The 21,813-nt window shown below is 37.0% G+C and overlaps 2 protein-coding genes and 1 non-coding gene across 3 annotated transcripts; all 3 read right to left on the bottom strand.

Moving 5' to 3' along the window:
* Positions 1-1,628: 1,628 nt before the first annotated feature.
* On the bottom strand, positions 1,629-10,539 carry LOC148854568 (D-aminoacyl-tRNA deacylase-like). The gene is made up of 9 exons (XM_088985105.1): positions 10,024-10,539; positions 9,345-9,525; positions 9,023-9,165; positions 7,913-7,976; positions 5,689-5,741; positions 4,651-4,706; positions 4,252-4,326; positions 3,297-3,485; positions 1,629-1,917 (listed from the first exon to the last, which is right to left on the bottom strand). The coding sequence occupies exons 1-9, from the start codon at positions 10,123-10,125 to the stop codon at positions 1,830-1,832; spliced, it is 951 nt and encodes a 316-aa protein (XP_088841231.1). The 5' UTR covers positions 10,126-10,539; the 3' UTR covers positions 1,629-1,829.
* Positions 10,540-10,660: 121 nt separating this feature from the next.
* TRNAV-UAC (transfer RNA valine (anticodon UAC)) lies at positions 10,661-10,733 on the bottom strand. Its single transcript has one exon. It is a non-coding gene; the product is annotated as a tRNA-Val (tRNA).
* Positions 10,734-15,621: 4,888 nt separating this feature from the next.
* Positions 15,622-20,218, bottom strand: LOC148854566 (large ribosomal subunit protein eL8y-like). The gene is made up of 7 exons (XM_088982340.1): positions 19,859-20,218; positions 18,669-18,716; positions 18,089-18,290; positions 17,701-17,870; positions 17,061-17,189; positions 16,853-16,945; positions 15,622-15,995 (listed from the first exon to the last, which is right to left on the bottom strand). The coding sequence occupies exons 1-7, from the start codon at positions 19,859-19,861 to the stop codon at positions 15,864-15,866; spliced, it is 777 nt and encodes a 258-aa protein (XP_088838466.1). The 5' UTR covers positions 19,862-20,218; the 3' UTR covers positions 15,622-15,863.
* Positions 20,219-21,813: the final 1,595 nt, after the last annotated feature.

Raw genomic sequence — 21,813 nt, 5'->3', positions numbered from 1 at the left:
TGGGCATGTAGTATTGGATGTGTGTGGTACTGGGGTCGAGTCCGGATTGGGTTTGAAGACTTGGGTGGCGGTGATTTGTGCTTAAGGACGGTAGAAACTTCAACCAAAATAATTAAGCAGGATTAAGGGTGTTTCTTCAATGAGCTTTTTTTTGGAAGGTACGGGAAAAAAAAACCCATTTGGAAAAGGGCTTTTATCGGATCTAAAAGCAGAAAATGTCCGTTTAAAAAAGTTAAAAGATTGGCTAATTGGCTTTTGAGTTGTACGGGAAGAAGTCATTTAAGAAAGACTAAAAAAGCACGGCACCTTACCAGAAGGGGTTGGATATGCTACAAACAACACAGATGTGGTGTACAATGAGCAATGTAACCTAATCTGCATAAGAATAATGAGCAATGTAACCTAATCTGCATAAGAATGCCAAAGTGTCAAACTTGAATCAAGAACTTAGATAACGTAAGTTCGAGTTGGGATTGAGATCAGATGGGATCACCAATTATATGTAGGGGTCTAAACAATATTCGAAAATCTGATTTTGAATTTGATATTTAATATAATTGAATCGAATTCGAATAATTTAAATATTTAATTAGTTGAATTTGGACATTATATTCATACTAAATAGTTAATCGGATTGGAATTCGAATATGACCTGATTCAATTCGATAAATATCCAAATTCGATCAATTATTTAATTCTTATGTATAATATATAAAATATTTTATATAATTTATATATAATAATTAAGTTATATAAATAATTTATATATTTATATACTTTATATTAATAAAATATTTATTTTATATATTTATTAATTATCTAAAATAATTAATTAATTAAATTCTAATCAAATCGAATATTCAAATATTTAATCAGATTCAAATTTGAATATTAATTTTCAATATCCATCCAATATCGGATATCAAATTTACTAATCGAATTCAAATTCGATCCATTTTCATCCCTAAGTAGACGGACCCTTTATTGGATATATAGCAATCCTTAACAGACTTCGATGTCATAATTAATCCAGTTAGATGGATAACTGTAACAACCCCAACTGGACGCCATGTCCAGGATGTCAATTTTTAGGGCACCCCAACCCAAAGGATACAATAAACGGGACGGTTATGAACATTTGATGGGGTAAATTTGGAGTAGCAGATCCTTAATTGGGAGTTGGGACAAGTCAGACAGTAAATTTCCCTTTACTCTCACCCTGTGACGATAGCAATAACCGCATGTGAAACTTGGGGGATGTTTGGTTGCCCCAAATAAGGCTAGAAGTTCAATAATTCTCCGGATAGGTAGTTAGTAGTCCGGAAGTACAGAAGGATTGAGGGGAGAAACAGCCATTCCATATTATGAACTGTGAATACCTTGGTTTCATTGCACATCATCAATGTAAAATTAATCCACCATGTGTATCTCTGAATTGATAATTGGTTACTTAGTCCATCACACGTCACACCCAACAACAAGTTGCATGGCCTACATTAATTCCTTGCACATTAACACCGTTTGGAATTGTGGTTCTCGTCCATAATTGTGTTCACAATTTTTGAATATTTGATTTTGCTTCGCTCATCCTAACCACCTTAGATGTAAATTTCTCTGCAATTCAGAAATTCGGTATAAGAATCTCAGAAAGGAAACTCTAACAGCATCCCCTCCTTCCACTTGACTGTTGAAAAATCTCTTACAAATTAAAAGATAAATAACAACCTTTAAAACTCACTCATACAAATGCATTCCATTTCCACCTCCCAAAATTATAAAATAGCAGAATATATATGACCGAAAGCATTTAACCATCTCTCAAAAGAAAATTACAAAAAGTCATCTGGCTTGCCAACCCGGATATTCTGTTCAGCAAGGAAAGCCATAATCGCATTTTTCTGCCAGCTTTTGAAGCTCCTGCATCCACCAATCAGAATAAGAGCCCCACAATCAATTTGCTTCTAACAGCCAAAAATCAGACCACCATCTAAAACAATCTCAAAAATATCTCATGAAAAATCAGAATTACCTATAGACTATAGGTACAGGGATAAAGACTCAATATATTTTATAAAATCACCATATGGGAGCAACAAGTCAAGAACCCGTCTGTGTGTGCATATGGTGTGTCACTAACTTTTGTTGCTCACTAGCTGCAGACTGCAAGCTATGGTTGGTAAACAAAAATATGGTGTATGGTGTTGCTGTTGGACCCTGAACTGTTCACGGAAACTCACAAGATGCAAACAATAGAAATTTAAAAGGTAAATCCACAATGACAGAACGTAGTTGGAGTTATTTTTCAATGTGCATCCGGGCTCCCATGTAGCCAGAGCAGCAACCATCCCTCTTATTTGTTTCTTCTGCAACATAAACCTGAAATAGTGAATGTGTTAAATTTGGAAAGACATTTTCTGTCATTTTTCTGCCCACTATCTTATTTGGTGTAATGCCTTACCAGTCAATTTTTTTCTTCAGACTTCTTGAGAGATTTTAGGCCTTCTCTGACTCTTATTTCACCGTGTTCTAACAATTAGGGCTCTTTAATCGCTGCTGTACATGCGTTTTCCACTTTGAATCAAGGAGGTTGCTAAAAACTCTTATCATTCCTTTTTTTTTTTTTGAAAATTTGGTTTAAATTGACATCAGATCAGTAAACCATTTACTGATTTGTTTTGTAGCTTAATAGCTTATAATTAGCATGTAATAAATAGTTATATATTATTACAAATGCACGTTGAAATAATGTATATATATTCTTATTCATAAAAAATTTTATTTTGTTGCTTAAGTAAAACCTAATTGTTTTCTAGATTGATTAACTTCATCAGGCCAAAACGTCTACACAACCTAGCCACCTTAACTGAACTGACCATTTTTTGTCTAAAATTAATTATACATTACAGAGAACTAATTGAACCCCAAATCGCCAAATTTAAGATAAAGTAGGACATTTACTAAAAATGAGCACTAAAAATTGATGCCTCAAGCAACAGAATCTACAAAACTATAAGAAACCTTTTAATAAAAACATTTTATATTACATTATTTTATCCTGATGCCATCAATATTACCTTGGCCCCAATCAATAGTCAAGAACTCATGCCAAATTGGATCTAGACCTCTATCTTGGGAACCTCAGTCATATGTGGGAAGCATAAGCATTGAGTATACAATTATTGGGATGAACATACTTTTGTGTTCTCTTTATTTTTATGCCTTTAAAAGAATCAAAATTCGGTTGTCTTGTACATGCCATTTTATAACCAACTTGAGTGTCAATATAAATAACTTACTTGTGATCCAGATGTGCAATTACTTCTCCACCTGGAAAAGCTGATTGAGTGGCCTCAAGTGCTACTTTAATTGACTGCTTCCATGTTCCTCCAATGTCTTTTCCATTAGTTTCTCCTTTTGATCGACCTGGGTCTTCCATTGGCAAGGAATATCCAGAAAGAAGGTGACCCACCCAAACACCATCTTTTCTGAAAATATTGCATTAGGAGTCTTTGTTAGCAGAAAGTACCAACTACCCATCCACACTATATGTCCCACAAAATGTCATGGCATTTGCACATAGCTACACACGCATGCAGTCATGGCTTGGTGTCTGGCTCATTAGAATGATAAAAATCCATAATTTTTTAGATGTGTGTGTGCGCCATTCTGTTTGAGCTTCTGCGTTAACATGAGATGAGTAAACCCAACATAAATATCCAATCATTAAAGAGAAAACCTTCATACTTTCATGGATTTAGAAACTTAAACCTAATTTTTACCTTCAATTCCTTACTGCCCCTATTGTTACTTAATAACACAATAGAAAATGTAGAGAGAAGGATAGTGATGTAACTACAATTAGGAGTCTCAATGTCATATTTTACAATCAAAGCAAAGCAAAGCATATGCATGAGGATGGTGATGTCCTAACTACAATTAGGAGTCTCAATGTCATATTTTACATGCAAAGCTAAGCGCATGCCTCCCTCTAGTATTTGCTACTACAAGGTGTATCTTAAACACATGAACTAATAATGGGTTTTGCATAGCCCCAGTTCAGAGGTTTACGACCTCTTCTGAAATAATAAATCAAACTATAGCCGTTGTATTCATCCATATCCACTCCATATCAGGTGTTCATCTTCTGGAACCCACGCAACTGGTTCTTGGCATGAGCATATAATTGATACAAAAAACAGATTTTTGGAAAAGATTATGCACAGCAGAAAGTTGCATGTGGTAAGAACTTACTGAACAACATCCATATGTCGAGGTGCATAATGTCCACCACCTATTCCCAAAAGCACTTTGTTTCTATTGCCATTCCTGCATCATCAGAAATGTCAGAATTTTGAAGGAAGAACTTCTCTGAAGTCTGCACATGTAACTGAAACGAGCAAAGAGCCTCTATTTTTCACCAGGACAAGAGATGGCCTGACATTTTGAGGTCAGAGAAAAAACATGGTCAATCCAACAAGTATAGCATAACCACTATTGAATATTAAACAGGAATAACTCTATAACATAAAATGGTTTAGTGGCATCCTATGATACAAATGAAGGAAATTTAAACATCTCCTATACTATACAATTACTTAAGAAATGCATCTGAAAAAACCTTGCACAGGAACTTGCTTAGATTAACCATACCTGACCCAATTTCCTACAGAACCACCTCCCCCAAGCCCAAGTCCTTCCCATACTAGCTTCAAGAACCACAAACAAAAAACTTGTTAATGAAAATGACTAGAAAGAAGAAAAGATAGTATACATTAAACTAAGGTACACTATTCTCTCTTCTAGTTGGTGTTATAAAGTCAATACAACCCATGATATTTTATAGTTTATGCTTCTGCTTTTGCTATCTTACCATATTTTTTAGCAACTCTACCAGTTTATGCTAATTTTTCTACAAAGCAGTCAGCTAGCATCATATTTGTGACTTAAAGTCAACATTAAAGAAGTATAAACTAAGGTGCAAAGCAAGAAGAGTTATAATGTCACGCAAACTCTGCTTCACTTTTGTTATCTTTAGCATTTTTTCTTTCAGATTTTTTTTTCTTTTTTTTTTTTTTTTGAGAAAAGAGGTAAAGTATTGTATTAAACTTGACAAAAAGTACAAGTATCAAGTATGCTCCAATTTTTTTCTTTCACAACTTCAGCTCTCTGTACTGTTGCTTATCACTAAAAAAGAAAAAACTAAAGCTTTTGGCAAGCAAGCGAGAGAGAGAGAGAGAGAGAGAGAGAGAGAAAGAGAGGCTGCAACTATCTGGTAGTTAAGGCTTTTTGGCGAGAGAGGCAGACAACAAAAGAGTGGGAAGAGGGTAGAAAACCAAAAGAGAGGGGAACATTTTACCTTTTTCTGTTTACCAAAGCATTGTACATGATACTCTTATTAGAACTAAAGAATACATGGATACATACCTTTACGTCTATAACTGGAATTAGATTATGAAAGAAGGCACCTTCCTACAAACTGAGAGTTAACTATCCTAAGTGGAATTAGACTTCAAATGTTGACAGACTGTACTTTTCTTTTTTCTTCCTTTAATTAAAGAAGGCACCTTCCTACTAATGTTCATACCGTTATGCAAGAGAATTTTATGTTTGCCAAGAGACAGCATGCAAAGATATATTAGTTATACACCACCCATCAATGCTCAAAATATTCAGTGTTATGAAACCTACTAAAGCAACAGCTTGTGCAGCATCCTGCCTTTTCCAATACTCATCTGTACTACCTGTAACAACCAAAAGAATTTCATACATAAGGTAAAAGGATCATAAAAAGTTCATATACAATACATGAAAACTGCAGAAGTTCCATAGACTTACGTGCAAGCATATAGGAACAAAGTAAATGTGATCTACCCTAGTTGCTATGTATATCCTATGCTAGGTTGTGCTCATAGTACATGCCTTGAGCTGATTTCTTGAATTTCCATGGCCAAAGGAGATTCCTTGAAAAGGAAGAGAAGTAAATTCAGAAACCTGTTTCAATCATTTATTACACATGTTGGTAACTCTTAAAAAGAAAGAGAAGGGACATCTAAAGTTTTATTCTTTTCCTTCCCTTCCCCCCTCCCCCAAACACTTCCTTTTCCCATTTTTTGTCTTGCATCAGATGCCCACATCCACAATTTCATGTAGTTTATTTTTATTGGGAGTTTAAGAAAGATCCCCACAGTGAGTATAGGAGCAAATCCACTTAAATTTCATGTACAGATAGAGCCATTGTCAACCAACAATATCTTTTGCACCCGTAGTATTGACCCTCTCACACTACTCCAAGTAAAAAGAAAAAAAAGAAAAAAAAAAACTCTTAAAACAAATCTCCCTTGAGAAACTCCTAGAATTCTGAGTGCAGAAGTAGCAAACAACCGATAAAGATAACAATAAACAACTACATGAATGCCTAACTAAGTTATAAAATTTATGAATTATAAGTTGCAGTTAAAGAGAATCAGATGGAACTTCGAAGAAAAACATTTTAGAATTTTTGCAGGCCCTTTTTAAAAACCTTGTAACAAGACAAAGAAACAGCACAGTTTTATCTCATCATTAAAAAAAGCATTCTTATTAAAGTTATAAAGTCGGAAGTATGGAAATTACTATAAATGGTTTATTATCTATCAAATGAAGAAACAAATTTATCAACCATAACAGTTTAACCATGCAGATATTGAAACGATCATAACAGTAGAATTTGGACACTCACTCCCTCGGGTTCCTTCACCTGTGCCTCATTCTTTAAAGCCCTAATAGTCTAATACAACCTTCTTTTGTTGGACTGTCCTTCCATGTTAAAGAGGTGTGGTGTCGACCTATACCTCCAAAGGTTGGGAGTTACTATTGGAAAACCTTTCTAGAAAGTGTTAATTATAGGAGATTTACTTCAAAGAAAAAGACCCAATAGCTGTTTGTCTCCTCACTGGTGTGTCCTCTGTAAAGTTGATGGTGTGTCTGGTACCATTTACTAATTTCTTATCAGTTTTGCTAAAGTCATTTGGGAATGGGTTACTTCTCTGTTTGTGTGCAGGTGGACTCGCCCATTGAATGTGCAAAGCTTATTCACTTCCATGCCTAACTGGCCAACAAAAAGGGCTAAGATTATGTGGAGATGTACTAGGGCTGCAATTTGTTGGACTGTTTGGGAAAAGAGAAATTCACGGATTTTTTTCAAATAAGGAGAGAAGCTTGGAAGTAATATTAGAGGCCATTCATATTAGGGTGATACATTGGTTGAAAACTTTCAGATAAGGAGAGAAGTTTGGTAGGAGATTGTAGTATCAGCTTCAGCTAAGAAGGTTTCAAGTTCTTGTTGAACCCCTCCACCTCACAGTTTTACTAAACTGAATTTCAATGGCAGCAGTATGGGCAATCCAGGGTCCTCCGGAATAGGGGGAGTTACAAGAGATGAAAAGGGAACCTGTTAGCTATGTATTTTAGTCCAATTGGGGTGGGAGATTCCTTGAGGGCTGAGATACTATCAGTGAAGGGGTACAAAGGGTCAATGACATGCATATTAATAAATTGATCATAGAAGGAGACTCTGAAGTTGTGGTGAACTGGCTAAAAGAGGATGACTCTAGGCTCTGGAATTACAGCAATGAAAAGAGGAAATTTAAGTGGCTGACTAAGGACATTGAAATTCAATGTACATGGGTAAAAAGAAATGCAAATTCATTGGTAGATGGTCTAGCTAGGCAAGGGGTGAACAGAAACTCTATTTTTTGGGCTATGTTGTAACTGCTTTACATTTTGGGTGTACATTGGATGTTATTTAGCTCCTTTGCTATGTAATTTTTCAATCCGTTAATAAAATTCACTATTATTAATAAAAAAAAAAGATATTGAAACGACCATAATCAAATAATTGATTGAATAAAAAGTGTAACAAGTAGAAGTTTACCAATCTCTAAAAACAAGGTTGGCGAATTGGTTACAGGACCATGATGTGTACCCTCCAGAGTAACCTAAATGAGAGAAAAGGGAAAAAGAATAACCACATTTTATGATTTGGACCAAAAGATGGTGAAATTAAAAGAAATGACAAACATTCATCACATGCAGATTAAGAGAAGCTAGGAAATAATCCATGGGAATCACATAATCTTGAAAGGCCCATAATAATTAACAAAGCTAGACATGATTCCATATCGAGAAATATACAATACACACTATGGTGCAACCAAGGATACAGATTAACAAAAAACCAATCACCTTCACAATTCTCCATTCTAGATGAGCTTTAGCAAAATAGACGTTAAAGTTAAAAATATCATCTGAAGCTAATGGAAGATCCTTTTGTGGTTAAAGAATACAAGATCAGGTTGTCCTAATCAAAAACCATAAGATATACACTATAGTCCAATCAACTTGTGTGCTAGTAGATACAGATGAACCAGAAAAAGAAAAAAAAAAATCACCTTAACCATTACTCATTCTAGATTAGCTTTAGCGAAGTAGACGTTAAGGTTGAATAATTATTATCTGAATCTAAAGATAAATCTTTTATAGTTAAAGAGAAGAGACTTCACAATCTCTCTCTATTCATTAGAAATTTAATCCTGGAAGAGTTAAAGACTTGTTCAATGAAAGCTTGTAACATATGAAACCCAACCAAAATAAATGTGAAGAAATTATTGATCTCACATTCTCAACAGACCAACATCATCAAATTGGCTCTGTATGTGTGTCAGAAATCTCATTAAAGAGATCTAGAAGAATAGATAGATGTAAAGTAGCATGTACCCACTACAGTAGTTAAAACAGAAACAGAACCAGAAATTAACAAGTAATGGCAAAAAGCATGAATGGAACATCCACTGCAAAAAAAAAATGTTATTAACTAGTATTCATCTCAGTTCTCAAACTACATAGTAACGATGAAGAATAGAGTTTCATCATATTAATAGGACGGAAGGACACCTCAAATTCAGGAATTAAATTATGAGTTTCGGAAAGTGCAGAGTAACGATGAAGAATAGAGTTTCATCATATTAATAGGACGGAACGATACCTCAAATTCAGGAATTAAATTATGAGTTTCGGCAATTTTCTTTAGAAGCCTCAACCATGGCCCTACCCGAGGACTTGGAAGCGCAGCCCAGCCAGGCTTGCCACCTTGAGGAGGTATATCACCTTCACTTAAATGGGGTATACCTGAAAAGAAAGGTCACTATTATAACCATACAACACAATTAACATGGTTCTGTTGTGTACATTAAACTAGAGCCACCATTAGCAATAAGAATTGAATTGCAAAGGAACATAACCAACGAAATGAGAAACAATTTCAAGAAGAAATTGTAAACTAAGGTTTTAGTGAATAAAAATGATACCGATAGGATGAACAGTGAGGGCAGGGCGGTTTGAAACAGCGGTGTGCCTGCTAAAGAACATGATTTCATCCACCACCTCACCGGTGGCCTCCTCCCAACGCTTATCAAGGTCATCCTCTGCCACAATGCCGTTGTCATGCTTTAATAGTCTCACCTCTCCATTCACGAAGCTTGGTATATCCTAATCCAACCCATCAAATAAATAAGGTTTGTGATCGAACAGCTTATTAGCATTCATTCGAACCCTTTACTCTTAAAAAGGAAAAGGAAAAGAAAAAGAATCACGTGTTTTGAAATAAATTAATTAAGAATGTCCAGTGACTAGAGTTGATAAAAAATGAAAATTTTATACTACCACTAAACGGTTGAAAGACGAGCAGAATAGAGGGGGAAAATCTATCAACTCAATCTAACGTGTGAATTGAGAGGGAAATGACACAATCGTTGTACTTGATAAAATTCAATAATTACCTATATACTCCCCAACCAAGAAACAAACAAATAAAAATATCAAAGGAAAAGAAGAAAAGTGATGAGGCCTGAGGGGGTACTCATTCTTTGCTTGTGCCCCTGCTATACCAGTAAATGGTAGAAAGCAAAGATGAATTATTTAGCAAGTTAAAGCATACCCAGCTAAGTTGGTGTTTCTTTTACGCGCGAGAGGAGATATGTAGCTAACCTGAAGAGAAGGGCCTGGCTGCCAACCGGGCATGGCTAAGAGCGCAGAGGCAGGGCCAATGGAAGCCGGATCGAGGGTCGTAGCTACCAGCAGCGTCACCATCTTTGCTCTCTCTCTCCCTCTCTCTCTGAACTCAGACAAAAGTAAAGAGGCGATCTCACTTCAGACTTGAAAGTTTGAGGTGATTTCAATGTTTGTATGTATAAACATAGAGATGGGAATGTGAAATTCGAAAACCGCCTTAGGAGTTAGGACGCCTGCCCCTGCTTTTGCAAAAACAGATGGCTCTGACACCCCTAGTTATTTGAAAAAGAGCCGCCATTGTTGGCGACTGCGGACTGGTGAGTGTTGGTCTGAGATTCACGCAACGTGTCCTGTGTATCTGGGACCTACGCCAATGCGTCACAAAATCAGAATGACAAGGAAACAAAGGGTATCGGCGTCGGCGAGCGAGTTGGGTATTACCCACCATGGCACCGTATAATGTTGGGACTTGGGAGTGTTTCCCTACGATGCATCTTCTTCTACACTTCGACGGTCTACATATAGTCGTACGCGTACTCGTCGAACACGATTCCGCCTTCCGCGTCAACCCGTCAGCTCCTGAGTGTTAACTATGTTGAAAGAAAAATAAAATTGATGCTACCCAGGATCGAACTGGGGACCTTTAGTGTGTAAGACTAACGTGATAACCACTACACCACAGCATCTCAGTTGACGATGGAGCTCTATTATAATTATTGTACCGATATTCCAATACTTATTTTCCATTTGCTACTTAAGCCGACCACTATGTGTTCCTTTTATTGCAACTCAGGCTCCGTTTGGTTCGCGGGAATAGGATCTGGAATCGGAATTCCAACTGGGTAGAATTAGAATCTCATTTTCATTCCTACTAGAATGGATTTCCTACCCTTTGGAATGAAATCCTATTGGTGCTGATTTCAGGGTCCATTTGGTTTGTACTCGGAATTGAAATCAGAATGATCTATTTCTCATAGTCTGTTTGGTTCAAACAGGAATGGGAATAGGAATTAAAATCAGTAGGAATGGGATTCCGATTCCGCCCAACCAAACAGTTAGAACCAGAATAGCCCATTCTAATTTTGATTCCAGACCCCTATTCTTGCAAATCAAACATACCCTCAATTTCCATTCTCATTCCTGTCTAAACCAAACATACTATGGGAATAGACCATTTTGATTCTGATTCCAATTTCAAGTGCAAACCACAGACCCTTAATTTTGAGTTGGATCTTCTCACCAAGAAAAAAACGCTTTTGATAAATTCCAACATGGTCAATGCCCACGCATGCTTGAGATGTGCAATGTAGATCATGTTTTTTTCTTTTGAAAGAAAACTCGAAGGCTAGATCAATCCATTGAATCTTTTTCTAGTACAGGCCCGATGAAATCAGGAGGTGATGACCAAGTTATAAGTGTTACATCCAATTTTGCAAGCTTGTGAGCCACCATCTTCCTTGTATAGGGAATGTAGGAGATGGAAAAGTGACGGAAACTTTGCAAAAGGTCCTTGCAATCGGCGATGATAGATAGAAATCACCAATGGACATCAAAGTTTGTGTCCGACAAGAAAAAAACAACCTTTTGCGCATCTCCTTCAAGAAGACATGATAGAGGTTGAGTTCCTTAGCTAAGAGGAGACCAACATGGAGAGCTTGGGCTTCAACCATTTCTGGGAAGTTTAGATCAAATCTTTGAGCTCTTCCATAAACAAAATTCCCCAAGTTATCCCTTAAAATTACACCCAGTCCAGACCAATTTGAGTTTGAAGAACCATTCGCATTAACCTTGATGAACGAGAAGGGGGGGGTAACATGATGATATCAGACTGCTTACCTTAAACTTGATAAGATCATTAATTTGAGAATTTTCCGGTGTCAGGATAGAGGAAGGGTTCAAATCAGAATTCTCCATGACATTTTTTTGCATCAAGCCTTCCATCAATGCCATAGAATCACAACAAATTTACTGAAGAAACTGATGCCCTCATTTGGAGAGTCATCGCTATTTTCCCACAAATAAGCAAGCCAACCATCAAGGTCCCTCCCCTGGATGTCCTCAAATCAAGGTGAAAAACAAGAACCAAGCCAGACAGGTCGAACTACAGAATAGTTGAGAAATATATGTGAAAAGTCTTCGACACCATTATTACAGAGCACACAAGTGGGATCAAAACGATCAAAAGCTTTAGAGAGCTACAACTTAAGAGGGAGGATCTTCTGAATACATCGCCAAATGAAAACCAAAATCCTCAGGGGGAGATCATTAAAGCTCCAAAAAGATTTCCAAGAGAGACTAGGTAAATCAAGGGTATTGCCAGAAGTGCTTGGTTGCAATGCTTGGAGTTCTTTGTACGTTGAGGCACAAGTAAATTTTCCATGAGGAGTTAGAGTCCAAACAAGGCAACCTTATCTTGAGTAAGGTTCATGGGGAGCTCTACTTTCACATTCCTGTTGATAGCCTGAGGAGGGGAATCAAGAACAAGACCAGGAATCCATGAGTCATCAAAAATGTTGGTGCTCCAGCCATTTGAAATCACAGAACAAGCACCCCTAAGTAGATCAGTCCTGGAGTCAAGCATGCAATGCCAGGTGACCAAAGTGTTACCCTGTTTTTTAACTTGCCAAAATGATTCATTTTCATTCAAGTATTTGAGAGATAGAAGGTTAGCCCAGAGTCTATTTTCATTGGTTAAGAATCTCCAGGAAAGTTTCATAATCAAGATTCTATTTCTAGTGGTAGAATCTTGAAAGCCCAAGCCCCCAAAACTTTTGCTTTTCATAAAGTTTCCCCATCTTTGGAGGTAAATGTGAGGATTGCCATGAGAGTAGTCCCACCAGAAATCCCTTGCCATGGAGTTGATCAACCAAGGAAAAACTTGGGTAGCCATGAAATAGGAAGGAATGGCCACAATAATAGATTTAATTAACACCTCCCTTCTTGCATGGGATAAAAAATTTGTTTTCCAAGAATTGAGTTTTTCTTTACATTTATCAAAAATGAAACTCCAAGAGTCCACCCGAGAACTTTGCTTGAGAAAAGGCATGCCAAGATATTTTTCATGACCAGTCCTAATCCGGACATTGATTCTGCAATCTCACATCTATGTCTTCGAAGAACATTTGAATTGAAGAACATAGAGGATTTGGCCAAATTGAGTTCTTGACCCGACCAATTACTAAATAGAGAGAATATGTTTAAGATTTGTGATTTCTCTTAAAGAATATTTGCCAATGAGTAAGATATCATCTACAAACATCAGGTGGTTCAACTTGGGGTAGTTCTTGACAAGTTTGAAGCCAGAAAGGGTATCATACTCCTGATTTTGTATCAGCACTCAGTGAATATTCATGTAAAGAATAAAGAGATATGGCGAAAGAGGACAGCCTTGACGCAAACCTCTTTGAGGCTTGAAAGGATAAGTAGGAAATCCATTTAGAAGGATAGAGAAAGACCTAGAGGTAATGTAGGCGTCAATCAACTTATAGAATTGAGGAGAAAAACCACGTAAATGAAGACTAGAGAAATAAGTCCCATTCCACCCTATCATAAACCTTCAATAAATTGAGATTCAACAGAAAACTACCATTGCGCCCCTTCATTTTCCTCATAGTGTGAATAGCTTCATTTGCAAGGACTTGATTGTCATGGATTTGTCTTCCTGGAGATAAAGCCTTTTGTAATAAGAGACTCCATGAGAGGCTTAAGTCTATGAGTGATGATCTTGGTCACAACTTTATAAGTGACATTCGTAAGGCTTATAGGACAAAGATCCTCCACATATTGAATATTATCCTTCTTGAGAATAAGAACAAGAAAAGTGTCATTAATCTCCTTGATCAAAGTGGGGTTTGAGAAAATGTCTTGTACAAATTTAACCAGATCTTGTCCAACTTCTAACCAGCATGTCTGGTAAAACAAAGCATGAATACCATTTGGACCCAGGGCCTTAAGAGGGCCGACGTCAGATAAAGCTTTCTTAACCTCCTCGCTGGTGGGAGTTGCACAGAGCATAAAATTAATCTCCTTTGAGATCTGATGAGGAATGATGGAGGGAGGAAGATCCTTAAAGTTATGGTTCGAAGAAGTGAACAAGTTCGTAAAAGAATTCACGTACCATAGAAGATCTCATCAGCATCTTGAGCCCAATTTCCATGAGAATCTTTTAATCAACTGATATCATTTTTCTTGGTAATCTTTACAATAATGATGATGATGAATGCATGTATCTTTTTGTAGCATATTGCCCAATAACTTGGTACATGGCTAATACAGGTATGGTATGGTGGAAAAAAAAATAAAATGAGAACGAGAGTCATCTATTTTTTCATTGATTTCTCATAGTAAGAAGACACAAAGATGCACCCACTACACACCACACACTCAGACGACTAGTGCCCCCATCGAAGAGCCACATATCCAGGGTTGACCACATCATCACTATTTAATCAATGTGTGGCCACAGTCTCAATTGGGTCAATTTTAAGTATTTCCAAGTTCCGTAAAGACTTTTAGTCCCTCGAAATGCAACTCTCTTATGAGTTATGAGGTGGAAGACAATACAAGCGAGAAAACAAGCAATTTTTACTACATATTTTCCACCATATCCTGTATCAAGCCTTTAAAGCTATGATATTTAAAGTTATGATATGATACACCCCATGTTGAATATATCTTTTGTTAATATCTATCAAAGACATTACCAATTAAGTCATCTAGCACCTCTTATAACTTGTATTGCTTATACCAATGTGTTGCAAGGTTCAAAATATTGATACGCCGGTACAGGCGTTTATCTTTTTTTTTTTTCAAAACTGGTTCAAGGGAGCTGGTCTAAGACCACTCCATCCCCTGAACTGATCAGACTCCCTATACACCTACTGTAGGGGCACATCAGAAAGGTCCCAAAACGATACATATCTACCGATATAGGCTGATACATAACGATACTTTAAACCTTGATAAATATCAATAGTTGAAACTTCATTGATGTTTACAAAAGTGAATTTTGATTTATTTGCACATCAACCATTGAAAGAAACTTCATTTAAACACTTCCCCAATGGTGGAATGTTTATTCATTGTCCCGCTGGTGTGGATGTCTAATGGTGCCTAATGGCATCTAATTGTCCACAAACGATTTATCAAATACATTATACCAAATACATGCCAAATCATGGTCATATTGCAGAACAGAACCAATCATGTTGAAGTTGGAATAAATGGTTTACAGCAGGGTCGATTCACTGAAAATAGGTGTTGGCCTGAAGGTGAGAGAATATTTGAACTTTGAAGTTTAAACCGTGTGAAGTTTTTGCTTGTAATACTGGGACAATCGCGATACACCAATCAGGTCTATACATTAGAGGCTCTATATATCATGAATGGATGAGTCCTCTCATTACCTAGAGGATATGGAGTTTATTTGTTGCCTGATCCACCAAACCAACGGTCACAATCTTCCTTGGGGCACAAACCACAACAATTCTATCCACACCTACACACAAAACAGTGCAGTCCCTTCTTGTTTTTCTTCCAAGTAGTTCATGTTTTTAGTTCTAATTTTCTGATTGATTTGGCACATGTGAAATTTCATTAATTACTGTTTGGCATGAATGTGAAGTCTGGAGCTTTAGCTTACTACTGCTGAGCCACAAAAACGATACAAAATTTCTCATGGGCGCAAGAACCAAAAACGTAAGTTGTTAAAAAGGCTACAAAAAAAATGTAAACTTCCCCAACCAAAACCAAATAAGGACATACAAATAATATGAAGTTCATAAGGTGTTCTAGCTACCACGGTTAACTGAATGGGCTCATGACATCCTTTGAGCTGCTTCCTTGGCCAAGAGCTTCTCCTTCGCTTTAGTCCTTGCCTGAGACTTCGAACCCATGATGCCACCTCCCCATTTCTTACGTTGCTCATCAAACTTGTCATTAAAGTTGGCCTGGAAAAATTAGAGAGACGCAATAACTTCATATCAGTTTCAGGAAGTTCAGATGTCTAAAACTTCAAATTTCACATCAAATTATTTCCCATTGATGAATTCAAGTTTCTTTAGGTTCTAACCGAGCTTTTCTACTCTACCCAAGGTTCAAAGTAAATATAAAACAATTTTGAGGGCAGGAGGCTTCTGTGAGTTTAAATGTTAGGAACCCTTAACAGTAATGCAATCCTTTATCATCAGGCTGAACAAAAGTACAATAGGTAGCAGTATCATAAGCTTATATGCTCCATGCTAAAACTTTCAGTACCAAGCTTGTAGATACTTTGAACCTTGGCGGTGCCAGCCTAGCAAGGAGGAGGAATACATTCTAGATTTGGTATGGCATCATAATTCATGAAGTACTTAGTATAGCTAGAACTATTCTTCAGCTCCTGCCTCTCCCATCCCCAAAAAAAAATTAAAAATAAAAAGAAATTCTTGCCATTCTTTGACATACTATTTTTCTGTCAGTTTCCTGATTCGAATAAAAGCGTGGATATATATCACAAATTACTTCGAAAAAAAACATTTTATTTGACAATTTATTATAGTTATAGTAATTTCAATTTATGGAATCTTTTTTTATTTAATACCACATATAAAGTTTCAGGCAAAATACATGGGTAAAATCCTTGAAACTTTTATGAGGATACTGGGTCCACAACTTTCAACAGAAACGAATACCAGCAAAATAAGTTAGATTTTGATTTTAGAACTACGAGAAGACAGCAATATATTTTAAAATAAACCTAAGTATCTCTCATATCTAGAAGAATGGTTCAAACACCTCCTCTAGGTACAAGTTCAGTAATTCTCACCTTTACTGCCTCCACAATCTTGCTGAACTCCAATTTATCTTCATTCTTCACTGATGTTAAGCATAAAGCAGCAGCAGTTTTCTTGTGAACAATCTGCATAAAATGAACAAGATAATGGTTAGTTGAATTAAGTTTTACCTTTTTTCCAGCATCATGCATAAGATGCTGTAATGGTATTCCTATGTGTAAAGGTGGAAAATAAACAAACCGCTCCTAGACGTGATTTCCCCTTCACAATTGCATAAGGAATCTCCATTTTCCGGCACAATGCAGGCAACCAAACTACAAGCTCAATTGGATCCACATCATGAGCAATAACAACCAACTGGGCCTTGTTCTGCACGGATTAACAAAAAAAACTGTGATTAAATCCACATCTTGGTGCTGCACATGCAATTTTCTAACAGTACAAGTCAAATCCTTGTATCCAAATCACATTTATGAATGTTAAGTAGGAAACAGATAACATACAGAAAAACCACAGAAAATGTTTTTTTTTATAAGTGAATAATGATTGTTAAGTGAGAAGACAAAGAACATACAGAAAAAACACAGAAAAGTAATAAGTAGTTCATATTTTTATGTTTAAGCTTGTAATCTTTGGTTCATGCTTGAACAAGAAATGAAAAGGAAAAAACATGAAACTACCCTGCTGGAATGAACTTACCTCACACCACATACTTGAAAATAATTACTCTTCCCAATGATGATTTTACACACAATATCAGTCCAACCAAACAAGTAAGAAAGGATGTCTAAATATTGTGTTGCAAATAAACACACATGTCAACCTTCCTATCAACAAGTGGCAAAGTGCAGTGGAAAAATATCAATCAAAATGAACATACCTGTTCAATAAGGTAGGTGACGTGATTAAGGCCATATTTCACAACAATGGGCTTCTTTACCTCAACGGTCTTCCCCTCAGCTTCAGCTTGTGCCCTTTTAAGAAGCCTTTCCTTCTTAGCAGCTTTGTCCTCAGGTCTATACTTGAGTAGCATCTTGAAAAGGCTCGTTGCTACATTGTAAGGTATTAAAACAATTAAAATAACATTAAAAATATCAAATAATGATGAGCTATTTAAACACAGGTACATAGTCATGAAATCAACACCTAGTTTATAAACATTGATCATGTTAAAAAGCAGTAATTGGGAACAATGCATTTTGAATAGAACATAAGAGATAGAGATGAAAGAGGGAATATAAAAGAAAGGGAAACAGAAGGAAACTTACCAAGATTCTTGTCAAGTGTCTTCGTAAATTGGTTCAAAGCAGGTGGAACCTTCAATCGTTGCTTTAGAATTCTCCTTTGCCTTTGAATACGGACAACTTTTGGCCATTTGACAAACCTATGCAGATCCTTTTTTGGTGGCAATGCACCACCAATACCAAACTGCTTGGGGCGCTTCTCAAACAATGGGTTAACTACCTTTTCCTGTAAAAGAGTAAGAATGCCCTTCAATTGGAGCTCATATAGAAAATGCATAGTTTAGTGTGATTCTGTACAAATAAATGCATATACAAGGAAGCAACCAGAGAAGAATGGGGGACAGTATGGTAAGAAAGAACTGATTAAGATTCCACGATGGTGGATAAATCTCCTAATGATTATAATCAAGCAAATGGTTAAAACAATGGTTTGTGTTTGAATCAGTGTCAAATTTAAAGAAGTGGTCCTCAAAATTCAAATGATGGTTCACCAAGAATTCCAAATACAACCAAATAGGGGGAATGGTAGAACCCCAAAACTGAAGAAAGAAAACAAAAAGGGCAAATTCCACTCTTTAGCCATAAAACAAACTGTGCAACTTACTGGCTTCTTCTTAGCCGGTGCAGGGGCCTTTCCACCTCTTTTAGGTGCCTGGAGAAAAAAATATATATCAGGGAGACAGAAAAGTATTTGAAGGACCATGAAGACGTATACAAAATATTGAAATGTTGGGCCATTATATCAATATCGACATGTACTATAAAGACGACTCCGTCAACAGCTTACTCAATGTTTCTTAACAATATACCAAACAAATAAGCATGCATACTGCATTACTGCTAGCACTAAGGTCATCCGTCCACAATATCTATTCTAAGTATCATAACCCAGGTGCAAAGTAAACAGCTTTACTGTATAGGCACACATCAAGCAGCCCCTTGTATCTGATGTTTCAGCTAAAGTAACTAATGACACAACTTCTTGTGATAAAACAATTCGATACAGACCCTTTTCGCCTTTTAGGGTAAAAACAACTTCAAAAAGCCTAAAATAGACTGGTAGCCAGCAATCAGCATCTCCCCAGTGTTGTCAAATTCAAACTTCGAGTGGTAAATGTAAGAACTTTAGGCGCAACCACGATGTTGGAGCAAGTTGGCCCCCATTACTATGGGGATCCCTTCATACATGCAATTTAAGAAGGGAAACGAGAAGAAAATTTGATAACTGAAAGTATAATTCTGCACATTTTTTAGCCTTAGTCTAGTCATAACAGCATCAAAATAACTACTACAAATCGTTGATATTTATGCTTGATATGCATATTGGGACTATTGATACACAAAGTAAATAGTAAACGAATTGTACAGAAGAAGAGAGAGAGAGAGAGAGAGAGAGAGAGAGAAAGTCTTTTTAGTTCCAGAACTGATTAATCAGGACAACTGGAACCGTGATAAGCTAAAATTTTGGTAACTCTAGCATCTGGAATAATACAAAAATAATTGAAGCATTCTTGTATTTCCAAACTTTCGATTAGTGTATTAAAGAACTGACACTGATACCAAGCATCGCGTTTTCCTAACAAACAAATAAAAAAAAACGAACAAAGACATCTTCCTCTTTATAGCTGCAGGAGATGAGGAACAAAAGAGACTGAATGAAGCAAATTATCTATCAAAAAAAGAATGAAGTAAATTTTAATACAACAAACTTTTCTTATATTTGGAGAAAGAGATTCAAGTGCAGGAGAAGTGGAAAATGAAAACGAAAACAGAATAGGGATGCTAAGGGCGTACCATTTCTTTGTGCTTGATCGAAGAAGGGAATAGATCGAATCCCCAACTTCCGCCGTAGCCGCTAGAGAAGAAAGGAAGTACAGTTGCTAGGTTTTTAATCCTTGAAACCAAAAAACCCGAAACCCTAAAGGGTGGCGATTCAACAAAGGCCCCACACGGGCGAAGAAAACTAATTTGACGTTAGATTGGAATCAGTGAGGGAATTGTCCACCATTTTAGGTGGTACGGTAAAAGAAAGAAAAATGCTAAGCCGGTCCTGTGTCCTGACTCTTGAATCTTGACCGTTGACCTTGAGAAAGTGAGAAGTGAGAAATGAGAACCATCTTTTGATGGAAAAAGATGAGTTACACAAACTGCTGTAACCTTTCCCCTTAAATCCGCATCACAAATAAATACAAAGTCACAAAACCTAATTATTTATAGCTTTATAACGGAGTATAAATGCAAATATGTAGAGTATAAAATCTTATATTTTGTATTATTTTATATGTATTTACACTGTATATATTTGCATTTGTACTCTTTCTAAATTGAGCCTTACAACCTAACTAATCAACCGCTTGATTACTTCAATTTACGTTCACAATACGCATGCTTGAATTTGATATTTAAGTTGAAGATAATCGACAAAATTTTGGCATTTGTTTGGATTCCGAATTTTGAAGTCAAAGTTCCTCAGCCGATGAGTTCCTCGGCCACGCCCCGTAGATGAGCACTAGAAAGCGGTGGTGGACTCCGAATTTCGACAAATCCTATGTGAACTGGACCAGATGCTCAACCAAATTTCAACTTCGAGTTCCCCAACCGAGGACTAAAGCTCTCTTCCACGCTACACTTCCGCCGAGCACCTTACTCCTCGACTTTGAAACTGGGGGAGTGGTGTTCGGGTCATGGTCGAATTGGCTTCGAACGCCACATGGCTGCCCAATCACCTCGGCCACGTTAGCGCCAGGCTACCTCTGTGGCCCCTACCTTATCCCCCCAGCCATGACAACCCCACAGGCGAATAAGCATGACCAACACAGGAGAGCAGATGGGGACAACCCCGCTGGGGATTAGGTCTTATCCCGAAAACCTCGGCGGTTAACCTCATCCCGACAACCCTGGAAGCCTAACCCGATCAAGACAGAGATCTTTGACTATAAAGAGGTACTCCCCACTCGAGGTAAGGTATCCAACTTCTAGTTCTCATACCGTTATACTACACGGACCAGTACTATTCTCCAATTGCTCAGCCCATCTCCCTACTACCTTCAACTGACTTGAGCGTTAGAGTATCTACCCGGGTATAACTCCTCGGGCCTTTGACATTTTCTTATTCGCATATCTCATTGCGCAGCTTCATCCTTCCACCTCGGCTCCGCCCAGTTGGCAAGGATTATCTAAATGTGACCTCAGTTCTTGTACTACCTAAGATCGAGTAGCATCAACACTCCTTGATGATGCATTTCATTTTCCACAAGGGTGAGATTCTTCCATTGAGACAATCGATTACAATCTTAGAATCCTTTTTTATGTTGATTTGTTGATCCCTATAGTTGATTGCAATATTAATGGATTCCTAAACTGTCCAAGGTTTAATTATCGAGATACCAATCCTAAGGGTTTTGGTCTCAAGGACCTTGCCTTGATGAACCATCTTGGTCAATGGAGCCGGTCACGCATTAGTGGCATGAGCTTTTATGGGCAAGAGAAGCATACTCATGGCCCGGGATGGGCTGACCGTTTGATGATATATAATATGTGAATGTTCCGGGTCAAATTGGTATTCAAAATTCAATTGAAGGATGGAAATGGGGGGTTAATAAGTTTTGATGAAGAGAGGACCATAAGGAATTTCTATGTGCTTTAATAGAAGGTCCATAAATAAAACCAATTGTCCAATAATCTAAAACAAGAGGAGAGGAGATTTTGAGAAAGACGTACCTTGAGTCAGCTAGCAAAAAAGATACATT

The sequence above is a fragment of the Nelumbo lutea genome, chromosome 4 (assembly GCF_056320005.1).
Source record: "Nelumbo lutea isolate HS-2025 chromosome 4, American lotus-T2T, whole genome shotgun sequence".
Taxonomy (NCBI): domain Eukaryota; kingdom Viridiplantae; phylum Streptophyta; class Magnoliopsida; order Proteales; family Nelumbonaceae; genus Nelumbo; species Nelumbo lutea.
Note: the sequence above shows the minus strand (reverse complement) of the source record. Positions and strands in the feature narration are given on the sequence as shown.

Coding starts and splice junctions, on each gene's coding strand:
- LOC148854568 (XM_088985105.1), bottom strand. CDS start 10,125: ATGGTGACGCTGCTGGTAGCTACGACCCTCGATCCGGCTTCCATTGGC. Junction 9,526..10,023: donor AGCCAGGCCCTTCTCTTCAG/GTTAGCTACATA, acceptor GGGTTGGATTAG/GATATACCAAGCTTCGTGAA. Junction 5,742..7,912: donor AACCTTGTTTTTAGAGATTG/GTAAACTTCTAC, acceptor TGGTTGTTACAG/GTAGTACAGATGAGTATTGG.
- LOC148854566 (XM_088982340.1), bottom strand. Junction 17,871..18,088: donor GACACTTGACAAGAATCTTG/GTAAGTTTCCTT, acceptor CTTACAATGTAG/CAACGAGCCTTTTCAAGATG. Junction 16,946..17,060: donor GGAAATCACGTCTAGGAGCG/GTTTGTTTATTT, acceptor CATTTTATGCAG/ATTGTTCACAAGAAAACTGC.